This window comes from Neophocaena asiaeorientalis, unplaced genomic scaffold, assembly GCF_003031525.2.
Source record: "Neophocaena asiaeorientalis asiaeorientalis breed wild unplaced genomic scaffold, Neophocaena_asiaeorientalis_V1.1 scaffold190, whole genome shotgun sequence".
NCBI lineage: Eukaryota > Metazoa > Chordata > Mammalia > Artiodactyla > Phocoenidae > Neophocaena > Neophocaena asiaeorientalis.
The window spans coordinates 8,173,033-8,186,497 of NW_020175017.1; the positions used below are offsets into that span (position 1 = coordinate 8,173,033).

The following is a 13,465-nucleotide window of genomic DNA, read 5'->3' on the forward strand; positions in this document are numbered from 1 at the left end:
CCTACAAGGGGATATGATAGAGTAGTATCCCTATGGCTCCAGCCTCCTTGTTCTTTTAGACTCCACAAAACTTACAAACGAAGCTTTGAAACATAGTTAAATTTCTCTAAAGCCTGTTGAGAAAATAATATTTTCTCTGTATTTGCTGGCCTCAAGCTCAGTCAATGGAAACAATGACTCTCCTTTGTTGTACAGAGCAGCTTTTGGTCCTTTCTTGCCTTGCTCAGAGAGATCAGTAGTAAAATTAAAGCACTTTAATGGCTGTTTTTTGTCCCTGTTCCACCTAACAAAATTTACTCTGTTTATTACCACCTAATATAAAAATCTTTTAAAATGTAAAAAGGGTATTACCAAAGAAAAATCGAAATGGCCAATAAACATATAAAAAGATAACCTCATTAGCAGTCAGGAAAATGCAAATTTAAGCTACAGTGAGGTATTACCACATACTCACCGGAATGGCTAAAAAGAGAGACAATACTAAATATGAGTGAGGATATGCAGTTACTAGAACTTATATAATGCTGCTGGTGAGAGTGCCAATTTGTATGACCACTTTGGGAGAGTTTGACTATCTATTAAAGATAAAAATATGCATATCCTATGAACCAACAATTTCACCCTTATCTATACATTCACATGTCCAAGAGACATGCACAAGAATATTCATAGGCAAAAACTGCAAACTAATATTCATCAACAGAAGAATGGATAAATTGTGGTGAATACATATGCTAGAATGCCACATAGTAATGAAAATGAATAAACTACAGCTATGTGTCACAACATAGATGAATCTCATAAACATTGGAGTACAGTCTATATTCTCTTTCTTTACCTGGGTAGTGTGTGTGTGTGTGTGTGTGTGTGTGTGTGATAATTCATTGAGCTGTGTATTTATTTTGTGCGTTGTTCCATGTAATTCACAATAGAAAGGATTTTTTAAAAAGTGTGTGTGTATATATAGTATATATACATATATATGGTATGTATAGTATATACACGCTCAGACTCTTGAATAGTATGTTGAATATAATTTTATCTTTTCTTAATGATTTAGAGGCATTAAACTGTTGGTATTTCTGGGCTGGAATACACTTGATTTATGTGGAACTTTTTGTCCTACCATTAAATGACTCCAAATCCATGCTTCTTAAATTCTTGTATCTGGTTCTGAGTGTGTATCTTGAGTCAGAAGCGGTCTGAGTCACCTTCTGAGTGGTAGAAATGAAATCTGACTTTTATACTAGCTTGTAGTTATCTCTACTTTCCAATGAAATACATGATACAATAAATATGAATTTGTATCTTCTTGTTTGTATTAGAAAGCTCTTAAAAATGTGAAAGGACAGGGAGATCAGCTCGGTGCTTTGTGACCACCTAGAGGGGTGGGATAAGGAGGGTGGGAGGAAGACACAATAGGGAAGAGATATGGGGATATATGTATGCATATAGCTGATTCACTTTGTTATAAAGCAGAAACTAACATACCATTGTAAAGCAATTATACTCCAATAAAGATGTTAAAAAAATGTGAAAAGAAAAATTCCTCTAGTTGATTTCAAGAAAAAAGTTAGCCAATTTTCTGACTTATCCAACATCTTACTGTGATGGCAGTATTCACAGGAGATGGTCCTGTTCCTTTCTTAAAGATACGCTTATGTGTGACAAAGTGAGAGAGTGGCATGGACATATACACACTACCAAACGTAAAATAGATAGCTAGTGGGAAGCAGCCGCATAGCACAGGGAGATCAGCTCGGTGCTTTGTGACCACCTAGTGGGGTGGGATAGGGAAGGTGAGAGGGAGGGAGACGCAAGAAGGAAGAGATATGGGAACATATGTATGTGTATAACTGATTCACTTTGTTATAAAGCAGAAACTAACACACCATTGTAAAGCAATTATGCTCCAATAAAGATGTAAAAAAATAAAATAAAATAAAAAGATACTCTTATGGATGTAGAAATACAATTCTTTTAAAGCCGGGATAAGGTCACTTCTCATCAATCAAGAAAGGACTTTTCAGGAGTGGTCAGAATGGTTAAATGTTGTAGACAAACTGAGAGGCATGAGGACTGTAAACAACCTTTCAAAGGAAAATGAGGTAGCAGATGGTTAGAAGAGCGCTGTGGAATATGGGGTATGGTGTGGAGCGAGAAAAAGGAATGGAAATAGGGACAAGTAGAGTCATTTTTCAAGACGAGACCTGTGTATTTAATGTAGTTGAATGGACCCAGTGGAAGAGACAATAATTAAGCCAGGTTTCAAAGGAGACTTGCGATAAAGGTTATAAAATCAACAACTTCGGTGGAAGGGTTGATCTTGGGAAAGTAAATTCGTCTTTACTTGTGTAGATGGGTGGCAGGGGAGAAGACAGAGGTGTTGTCAGTTAACAAATGTAAACACCAAGAATGCAGGGATCTTCCTCTGTCTTCTTCCCTGATGTAGCCGTCTCCAGAACAGTATCTAACATATAAAAAGGCACTCAGAAGTATTTGTTGAATATATAGACTTTGATGGCTAATCAATCTGAATTCGAATCCCAGCTCTTCCTTCCACTTGCACACTATGGGGTCTTGGATGATTTCTTTACCCTGCTATACCTCAGCTTTATTATCTCTAAGACAAGAATAATAATATAGAGTGTAGTTCTCCTATACATATTTGTAACATAGACCTTTAATCTGAGCCATTATGACTTCCTTTTTTTGAATTTTATTTTATTTATTTTTTATACAGCAGGTTCTTATTAGTTATCTATTTTATACATATTAGTGTATATATGCATTATGACTTTCTTATATTATACTTAAATATTAAGCTCAGTGCTTGGCAAAGTGCTTTATACCTAGCAGTTGCTCTCTAAATGATTTTTAATTGAATTTTATACTTAATTATAAGGAATAAACTTGCTTTATTATAGATCATAATACCTTTAGATATTTTTCAGAGGTTTTCTAGCTGTGGGGCCTTAATTTTGTTGAGATAACATAAAATACATATTTTATTGTTGTAAAATTATAAAAATAACTTTTTCTAAAAGTTGGTTATACAAATTAATTAGTTTTTACATAGCTCATTCTTCAGCTCTTAAATCCCAAATACTTAGCAATACATTCTGGCATTTTCTCTAACTTCATCAACAATTAGGAAGGCAGCTATAGTGGACCAGGGCGAAAAGGTAGCTTTTTATGATAGAAGGAGAAACGTAGGTGTATGTGTAGCATACAGAGGGGAAGGCACTGTCAACTTTCCTGCTAGAAAGTTCTAAAACATAAATAACTTCTGTGAAGTAAGATTAATTGTATCTAAATTAATAGTGGAAAAAAATTTGTGTTCTCAAGGTGCCTACTAGGTTTAAAACTTGACTGCCCACTTCTTGTGCTAACTTCTGTATTTGTTGCCGTAGGGATTGCCCAAGGCTCTTGCTTACAGCCTTAAATGAGTATAATTGCTATTGTTATAGACATCAGAAAAATACCGACTTATGACCAAGAGATAACCATCATATGACAACTCTAAGTGCATTTACAATTTTAACTCCTTGGAAACAGATAAAGGCAAAGTAGTATTATATTATTTATTGTTTCTCAGAAGTCAGCATCACAACTATTTCTTGATTAGTCATAACTAAAAATATTTTATGATTAATTTATCACGATTTCTGCCCTACTGAAACTTACATTTTGGAGACTATGACACAAACATACAGGACATGCTCACATAAGTAAAACTGCTCCAGCAAGAATCCAAACCACTATCAAGATGACATATAGTGGTAAAGTTTATATTACTTAGTAACACCAAAAAGGAGGAATAAGATGGTAGCTCTGAGGAAATCAAAGTGAAGGAAAAAAGGTTTTTTAAGGATAAGGTGGGCTTGAATTTGTTAGTAGGCAAAAAAAAAAAAAAAAAAAAAAAGGAGCAACTGAAATGGGGAGATACAAGAGAAAGAAGTCATGGAATAAGAACCTAGAGGTTGAAAGAAATATGATCAAAGGCACAGCTGTAGCCTTGGAAAGGAGAAGACAATAGGGAAGGAAAAGAAGGTGGGGTGAAAAGGAAATTTGGGCTGAGAACAGAAGTTGTTCTCAATCTGAATGGCCCAGATTTTGTAAATAAATTAGGAGTCAAGGTGTGGCTAAGAAAGGAAGATCAGGTGAGAGGCTTGAGAAAAATGAAAAGAGGTTTAGAAAACAGTTGTAGGGTGTTCAATAGATTGTCAACGTGAGATGACTTTAAAGGAGGTTAGCGTGTCTGTGCGGCCCTAAGATGTGTCTGTGAGGCTCTAAGATTAGAGAGCACATTTTGTAGTACCTTCCAGTGATCAATCAGGAAGAGGCAACAGAAAGCAAATGCTGGGGGTTACTCATGGTGGGAATAGGAGTGCTGGTGAGTGTCTAGAGCATCCTGCTACTTGAGCTGAGCACTTGAGTAGAGGAAAGAATATCAAGAGGTTTATTCATTTAGCAAGTATTAACTATTTACTGTATACCCATCAACTTTAGTAGCTTTTAAAATCATATTTCTGGAAACAGTTCCCTAATCTATAGCCTCAATCCTGATTTCTCTTTTGATTTCAGAGCCCAGTCTTCCAACTGCTTTGCTATTCCATATCTAAAATGCAATGCTTCATCTTCCTCCCAAACCTATTTCTATACCCGATTACCCCAATTTTGTTAATGTTATTACCTTTCTAGTCTCCTAGATCTGAAATTTTTGAGTCATCTCTGACTTTTCCTCTCCTTTCTTTAATGTGTCATCAAGTTCTGTCACTAAATACGTCCACTGAAATATTTCCCCTGGCTTTAATTCAGCCTGGCAATAATTCAGGCTGTTGTCATTCCATACTTGTACTTTTCCTGTGTCTTCTCAATTGTTTCCCTGCCTCCAGGTTCTACCCAATACAGTCAGTCTTACATACCACACCCAGTTTAATCTTTATAAAATGTCAGTTTGATGACTCATTCCTCATCTCAAAATATCTTCAAGAAACTATGGTAGAGTCCCCAAGGAAACAAGAAGACCCTAGAAGAGCTCATATTCCAGTGAGAATAGGGGCAGTTAATGTAGTCAGGAGGAGATATTGGTTTAGAACAGATTTCCCTGAGGAGTGACGGGAGACGAGAAAGGATGGAAGAAAGCTGGGAAACGCCAGGGTTTAGGGGAATAGGCTGAGGAGGAAGAGGTGATGCCAAAGAGACTCGGGGCAGTTCAGAGGGGTAGGAGGAAAACCAGGGGAGAGTGTGCCACAAAGGCCAAGGTAGGAGAGGATGTCAAGGAGCAGAATGAATAAGGTGTACTCTTCCTTCGTTAGAGTCTATTGGATTTGGCAATTAGGGATTCAAGAATCAAAAGCAGCTTTAGGGGAGGATGGGGAGGCTACAGAGGGTTAAGAAATAAAAAAGTAGAAAAAAGGAGCATACGTTTCCTTTTTTAAATGTTGGTTGAGAAGAGAAGAGAAATAGTGCTGAAGATAAAGAAAGATGTACTTAATCCTCCCCCCCCCACCCCATGAAAGAAACTTGCACTAGATTACAGCCTAAGGGCAGAGATCTCAATGGTGAAGGAAAGCCTGATATTGGATAGAAGGAAGATTGATGGAGCAAGATCCCTTTGGAGGTCTGAGGAGATAGAAACTAACGAGGGAAAAAAGTCTTTTTCTGTTTATAATCATCCTCTTACTGTATACATGCTAATTCTGACTCTATATATGTTATGGTTGTATATGGTTAAGGTGAAGATGCATTATGAAATGACTAGATGAATTTTTTGCAATTTGGAGAAGTAGCAGTTGGATGAATCATGACAGAAAACTCTAGAAATAGGAGTAGCTAATAACCTCAGTTGAAAAATCTAAATCTTTCATTAAAGTTCAAAGATATCATTCATTATGATTTTCATTGCTATGAAAATCAGTTGAGAATTAAGAATATTTTCATGCTGGATGTATTCATTTTATATTGCTACTTTAACAAATCACCAGAAACTTAGTGGCTGGTCAGAAGTCCAACACAGGTCTCACTGGGCAAAAATAAAGGTGTAGGCAGGTTCATGTTCCTTTCTGGAGGCTTCTAGGAGAGAATCCGTTCCCTTGCCTCTTCCAGCTTCTAGAGACCACCACATTCTCTGGTTTGTGGCCCCCTTTCTCCATTCCAAACCAGCAACATCATATCCCTCTAACCTTTATTCAGTCCTCCCATCTATTTCTGACCACACCCAGAAAAGGTTCTCTACATTTGAGCACTCAAGTGATTAAACTGGGCCCACCTGGATAATCCAGGCAGCTTGCCCCATCTCAGGGTCCTTAACCTTAATCACATCAGAAAGTTTCTTTTGCCGTGTATGATAACTATTCACAGGCTCTGGGGATTAGGCTGTGGACATCTTTGGGGGCTATTATTCCGCCTACCACACCGGACCGAGAGTGAGGTCTTTATTTTAAGAGGGAAGTTTGAAATGGTAAAAAGAGAGATGTTTAGTACTGGGGAATTGGGTTTTGTACTTGAAATAGGCAAGATGCTTGTTCTGGTAGGTAAACCAGTTCCTAGATGCCAGGTATGTGGTTTCTAGATGCTAAAAAGTTACTGAGAAAGAGTTTACTCGTAGCTAAAAAAGCTTTTTCAGCTGAAAAAGATAAATTTCAGTTGTCAAGACACAGTGCCAAGATACACCCAAAGATGGGTGTTTTGACCTAAACATTTAGACTAGAGAAAATAGGATAGTAGCGTGACTCCTGGGTTCTAGGTATGATGATGGCAACAGAGGTAAAAGGGAGAAAACCTAAATACTTTATCTTATCGTGCCTGTAGCATTAGCACGTGTTTCACCAGGAACTCTTAGATTAGAAATTAGCGGTAATATGTTCAGAACTGGTTTCTGAATTTTAACTGTCTTAATTCTGTTTCTTCATCCATAATTGCCAGGTAGTCCATGTATGCATTACAATATGGGGCTAGTTATCGGTGTCACACTTGCAGTATACCATGAATAACCATGCTTCAACCACTTGAGCTAACTGGTAAAAAAAGACATGGTCCTAATTATAAATATTATAAATAATATTTATTTAAATACTATAAGAAAAAGGAAAGAACTTAGTAGTTTTCTGTAATAGGTTTTGAGTGCCTACTGTGTTCCAGGCATGGTAGTAAATCTTTTTAAAAGGATTTAAAAAATTATATAGTAATATTTAAAATAATATCTGATAATAGGTTATAGCCTGAACATTAAAGAAAAAGAGGAACAAAGTAGTATATTCCAGTATTTTATACTCAGTATTAACAGAAATTAGTAAATGAGATGGTAAATATTAGTGCAACTTTTATCTGGTAGCTATTTTACCAGATTAAAACTTAAAAATTAGTTTTGCAGTTGATAAAAATAAGAAAAAGAACCCTGTACTTCAAATTTTAAAACCTTCTGCTTGTTCCTTATATGTCTTATTTTAAAAAATAATACTAAATCTATTTGGGTGAATATAGTATGACTTGTTCTGTAAATTGGTATATAGCTAATAATTAACATAAACAGTCTAGAGGGAGTTTCTTGGAAATGTGTAATCTAAATTCTATTTCTAGGTTAAGATGAAAGCAGTCACCCATATGACTCTGCTTCTTTTACTATAATCAAATTAAGTTTGTATTTTATATATCCATCTAACAGTTCATCCATCCAACAAATTTGTATTGAACTCCTGTCATGGGAAAAGCACCATGCTAGGCCCTGTAAAATATTTAACAGACATTTTTACTTTTTATTTGCAGTTCTAAACTTATTTCCAATTGTTGCATGGAGGACTTTATTACATCAGCTATCTGTCCTGACCTGCCGCTTTAGCATCTAATCTCTGTATTTTATAAATTTTTATTCATCTTTCTACGAAGTGAGAAGTCTTCCTTTGATCCCTGTCCCCTAGCAACTCTTTCTCCAGAGGCAACCAATGTGTTATTTTCCAATATATCTTTCCAGGTCCATTTTATGTATCAAGCAAATATGTATATACATTAAGCCCCCCATACATATTTTAATGAACTTTTTAAAACTTTCTCATTCTTTCTTATGTCTGCATACCATTCCATTGTATGAACACATCATAATTTTGTTTAATCATGGACATTTCCATTAATTTTAACATTATGCTATTCCTAACAAAGCCAAACTAAAGTTTTTGTGGGGTTTTTTTAAAATTTATTTTTGGCTGCGTTGGGTCTTTGTTGTGGCGCGCAGGCTACTTTTCGTTTCTGTGCGCGGGCTTCTCATTGTGAGTGGCTTCTCTTGTTGCAGAGCACCGGCTCTAGGCGCGCGGGCTTCAGTACTCGTGGCTCACAGGCTCTAGCAGGTTCAGTAGTTGTGGCGCTTAGGCTTAGTTGCTCCGCGGCATGTGGGATCTTCCCGGACCAGGGCTCGAACTCGTGTCCCCTGCACTGGCAGGAGGGTTCTTAACCACTGCACCACCAGGGAAGTCCCTAAAGAGGCTTATATTCAAATATACTTGTGGGATATCTTCCTAGTGATGGAACTTTTATGTACATTTGTAATTTTGGATAAATATCACCAATTTGCCCTTTATAGAGGTTGTGCCTGTTTCTCCAGACTTATCAACATATGATGGTGATCTTTGCAAATCTGAAGGATGAAAAATGTCATCTCAGTGTAGTTTTAATTTGCTTTTCTCTTATTATGAGTGAGGCTGAGAATTTTTTATGTTTTAAAAGCCACTTCTATATTTTTTTCTGTATCTCTTAGGTTATTGTGATTTATTCGTAGACGACAGGGAAATAGGAAATTATATATTAGGAAAATTATCCCTTTGTCAGTGAGTTGCAAATAATTATTTTCCAAGTTTGATATTCATCTTCCAACTTTGTGGTAGCTTTTGTCATGCAGAAATTTTTATTTTATAGAATTATCTTTATGGATTCTGGGCTTTGTGTTATGGTGCTTAGGCTTTCCCCACTCTAAGATAATTTTTTAAATTCTCCATGGTTTCCTCTAACAAACATTCTTGATCATTACAAGTTCTAAACTGTTTAGTGCATTGGCTCAAGTTCTCTGTTTCAATTTGTATCTGAGCTAGATTAGCAAATCAGTCCAATGGAAATATACAGTAGTACAATAGTAAGGAGCTTGGACTCCAGAGTTGATAATTTTGGCTTTTCTGCTTCTGGGCTGTATGACCTTAGGCAAACTACTTAATTAACCTCTCTGAGCCTCAATGGCTTAATCTGTAAAACGGAAGTGATAAATAGTACTTTGTTGTAAGAATTGCATGAGATGATTCATTTAAAGCCCTTAGCACAATGCTTGACAAGCTGGAAGCATTCATTTAATGTAAACTATTACTGTGATAATGATGATGGCCATAGACATTCTTTCAACCCCTCCTACCATCCCATAATTCATGACTTTCATCACAAATGGTTGAATAAAAAATGAATTCCAAATTTGCCAACACTACTACTTCAGCATTAACAATCCAATCTCCTCTAAGCATAGTAGTTCTCAGCCTTGGCAGTACATTAGAATCATCTGAGTAGATTTTTAAACCCCAGACGCCTGGGTCCCTACCCCAGAAATTGTTTTAATTAGTCTAGGGTATGACCCAAGCATCAGTATCTTTCAAAAACCCCTCTGGCAATTTCAATGGGCAGCTAAGGTCTAGCACCACTATCCTAATACTAGGCCAATGGTTTCAGATATTCATTGCTTCTAAAGAACAATATATATAAATCTTTTATAGGCAAAATGCCATGAATTAGAAAGACATTAAAAAAAGATCATAGAAGAGTTGAGACAGGTGTCAGGTAAAGATACTAAGGAAAGGAGTTACAAAGTTGAAGATATTCCTTGTATATATTTATAAGACATCTTTCTCAGCTATACTCTAAATGCTAAACTGCTACTTAGAGGTAAGGGACATGAAGTGTTTATATTTGTTAGATGTGTTAACTGAAGCATGGAGATAGGATTTGTCAGCTCTTCAGTTGGACAAATTTAAGATTTGTATTACTCCTATTGCCTTTCTGGATAATTCTCAAAAATGATTATTTCTGATCATGAGTAATATATCTTATCCCCATACACATTTTAGCAGTTCAGGAGGGATTTGTAATAGTATTTTAGCTCATTTACAGATACAGTGCAAGTAGGGTACACAAGAAAATTAGATATTATCAAATCTACAGAAAGAGCAGTGTGGTCTAAAGAGACTAGACAAGGAGTCAGGAGGCCTAGATTTCAGTTCCTGAGCTTCCATTTCCTCAGCTGCAAAATGAGAGAATGAAGAGTTACCAAAAGTTTCTTTCAGTTCTAAGTAATTACTGTCTCACCAAACCACCTAAGTAAAGCCTTTCTTAATCAGTCAATAGAAGACAGGAAAAGTATACTAGCTCAAGCTTTTACAAATATATATATTTCATAGTCTTGTTTTATCTTTACCTATCCAAAGCAGTATACCTTCTCAAATATTAAACTAGGTCTTGATGATATTAGATTGATATATGCCCTAACTAGTATATTTACATTTTACATTTAAGTGGGGACTACTGGTGTCTTCACCCAGAGAGGTGACAGAGGGTGGAGGGTTGCATCTTGAGACTGGGGAGGATATGCTAGAACATGAGCTTTATGTTGCCCTTCAAATCATGCCCTGTGGATGACTTCATTTAGGACTGACCCTGGGTCCCCCTTTTATTGTACATTTTCTTTTAATCTTTTCTACTTCTTTTTTTGCATTATATTACTCATGATCATTAGGACTCATACAATCCTTGTATTGTTTATTTGTCTTTACATCATCTCTTACCTACAAGAGTGTACGTTTTTTGAGGCCAGGATACATTTATATTGTATCCCTCACATGAGCTAGTACAGTGTCTTGGTACATAAATGGAGGACAAATGTTTAACTGAATTAAATTATTAAAATTTCAAATTGTTTCTCTTTTTCTTTTTTGTGATACCCTAACTTTCATAGTTTCCTTTACAATATTTCCAATTTTTTTTTACACAAAGTCCTATTTTATGACAGTATCCTTTACTTTCTGAATACAGCAATGAGCTTTTCACTCTCAAAAGTCTAGAAGTAGTAGTAAAGCAAGGAGGTGATCATGATACCAAAATATGAAATAACTAATATATTAGGTAAGTTTTTAGCAGTAAACATGTAGGATAACTTTAAGAGAAGTGTTACTTTGAGGTAGCTTAGGTATGCTATCAATTTGATCAAACATTATAAACATATAAAAACCAAACCTTTTAATATATTATTTATAATGTACTAAACACATTCTGAAATAACTATGTATAATATTGATTAAATATCATAAATTAAAATAAATCCTATGTATGTAACTCAGAGAACCAAGTTATGATGGTATTGAAATTTGAGTATGTAGTAGGGAAATTGAGATGATAGTATTTTGAAGTAGAATAAAATTTCCATTTTAGGCTAGTATAAAAACAAGAATCCAGTTGTTTAAAAATTTGTATTTAATAAAAGTAAAATCAACATTACTATTTTTGATGGTGATTTTAACAAGATTATTTTAGCAGCTTAGCAAATAGTGAGATCTAAGAAAGATAAATACTATATAATCAGATAAAATTTCATCTATTTTTAGCTTAACAGTTAAGGTGGGATTTTGAATTGTGAGAGTGATGCTTCAATATCAGTTGAAAATTATCCATTCTCCTTGTCCCCATTTTTTGTAGGCTCTAAGTTTTTCACCTGGGAAATTACTTTCTATGAAGGGAATTCTATATTGTCACTCAGTGTACTAGTTGGAGGCCAGTTTAAAACACCAAATCTTTGCATGCATAATTTTCTGAAGAGCTTATCCAGGCTAAGGAATATACTTGCTACTCAGAGCATTTCAAAGCCTCTTTGACTTTTGTATCTGTACACTAAGGTGCATTAATTTTCTTAATGATTTTTGAATCACAAAAGTTTATTTTGCTAGCCACCATAGAAGTATCTTAAAAGAAGTTTAAAAATAATAATTCTTGAGATTTGGATAGATTCCTTACATTTTCTGCTCCAATGTACATATGTACTTAATTTGAAGATACAAAGATGATCCCACATTGCTTTTACAACTGAGATCATTTCATAGTATTAGTAATTAGTTACATCCTTTGTTGAAGGACTTCTTCAAACTTATTGTCTTTTAGACCCATTCTTACAGGTTAATCTGCAAATAAGCAAATGTCAAGGGCAGTAGCAAAAATGACCATTTAATACAAAGCTGGCAAACATTTGGAGTTATGTGTAGTTTCGAATATTTTTTACTTCAAAAGTCACATGTATTATATGCATTAAAATTAGTTCAACAAATGGAAATCATAGATATGGGAAAGTTGTTTTAGGGGAAATTTCACTAGTAAATTCATAATCTTTAAAATTCTGAGTGATTGAATTAAATACTGATCCCTTGCATAATATATTCAGCGGCGTATTCTAAATATTACTTTTTAAAGGTGTGGTTTTTAGTTTTAAATATGAGAGGGTCCTATAGGCATGATGACATTTTCTGACGTATACTTTCTTGGTCTTTTCCTCCGCTAAGACTTTGACTGAATTGTCCTAAGTATTAAAGACCACGGTGTCAAGAAAGGTATTTTCAAGATGAATGTTTATACAAGCAAAGTATTTTTTTAGACAGGTGAATTCTAATTCTGAAGAAGAAAATTTCAAAATACTGTTCACTTCTTATTCCTCATCTCTCTTCCCATCCTTAAAATACAAGTTAAATCTTAATTGGAATCCTTTTCCCATTGTGGAACCAAGCGCTGGTGTCAGACTTGAAGAGGAAGGCTTTACTTTGTTAGCTATTTGTTTGAAACCCCAGCTCTCTCCCCAGATCTTTGGGCTGATAATCGCAAACATGGAGGATGCTTCTGATTCTTCACAAGGGGTTGCTCCATTAATTAATAATGTAGCTCTCCCAGGCTCTCCGCCGTCTCTTCCTGTATCAGTGACAGGCTGTAAAAGTCATCGAGTAGCCAATAAAAAGGTAGAAGCGAGAAGTGAAAAGCTCCTCCCAACAGCTCTTCCTCCTTCTGAGCCGAAAGTAGATCAGAAACTTCCCAGGAGCTCCGAGAGGCGGGGAAGTGGCGGTGGGACGCGATCCCCCGCGAGGAGCCAGGCCGTGGCAGCGGGAGAAGCGGCGGCCGGCGGCGCGGAGGGGCCGGCGAGAAGCGACCCCCCGGGGGGACAGAGTCTCCCCTCGCCGCCTTTGTAGTTGAGACGGTGGAGAAGTGGCAGCCGGCGTGCTTGCAGGTGAGGGGCTTGGTGTGGTCGCTCGGGAGCCGGCCGGCGCCGGCAGAGAAGTGTAGGCGAGCGGGGGAACAAAGCGGAGCGGCGCCGGGGTCCGCCCGCAGCGAGCTCCCTAGCGGCGTCGGGCCGGCCGGCTACGCGCAGAGCACGTTCTGAGCCCCGCGGCCGCAGGGGCTGGGGGAG

The 13,465-nt window shown here is 36.5% G+C and overlaps 2 protein-coding genes across 2 annotated transcripts in view; both read left to right on the forward strand.

The window, feature by feature from the left end:
- Positions 1-11,541: 11,541 nt before the first annotated feature.
- Positions 11,542-13,281, forward strand: LOC112411135 (uncharacterized). Its single transcript, XM_024762046.1, has one exon. The coding sequence runs from the start codon at positions 12,636-12,638 to the stop codon at positions 13,245-13,247; it is 612 nt and encodes a 203-aa protein (XP_024617814.1). The 5' UTR covers positions 11,542-12,635; the 3' UTR covers positions 13,248-13,281.
- The window catches only part of BAZ1A (bromodomain adjacent to zinc finger domain 1A), a 92,878-nt gene continuing 92,436 nt past the window's right edge, over positions 13,024-13,465 (forward strand). Inside the window, exon 1 of the mRNA XM_024762045.1 lies at positions 13,024-13,285. The gene's annotated coding sequence lies outside the window, so the exon portion shown is untranslated. The remainder of the gene's footprint in view (positions 13,286-13,465) is intronic.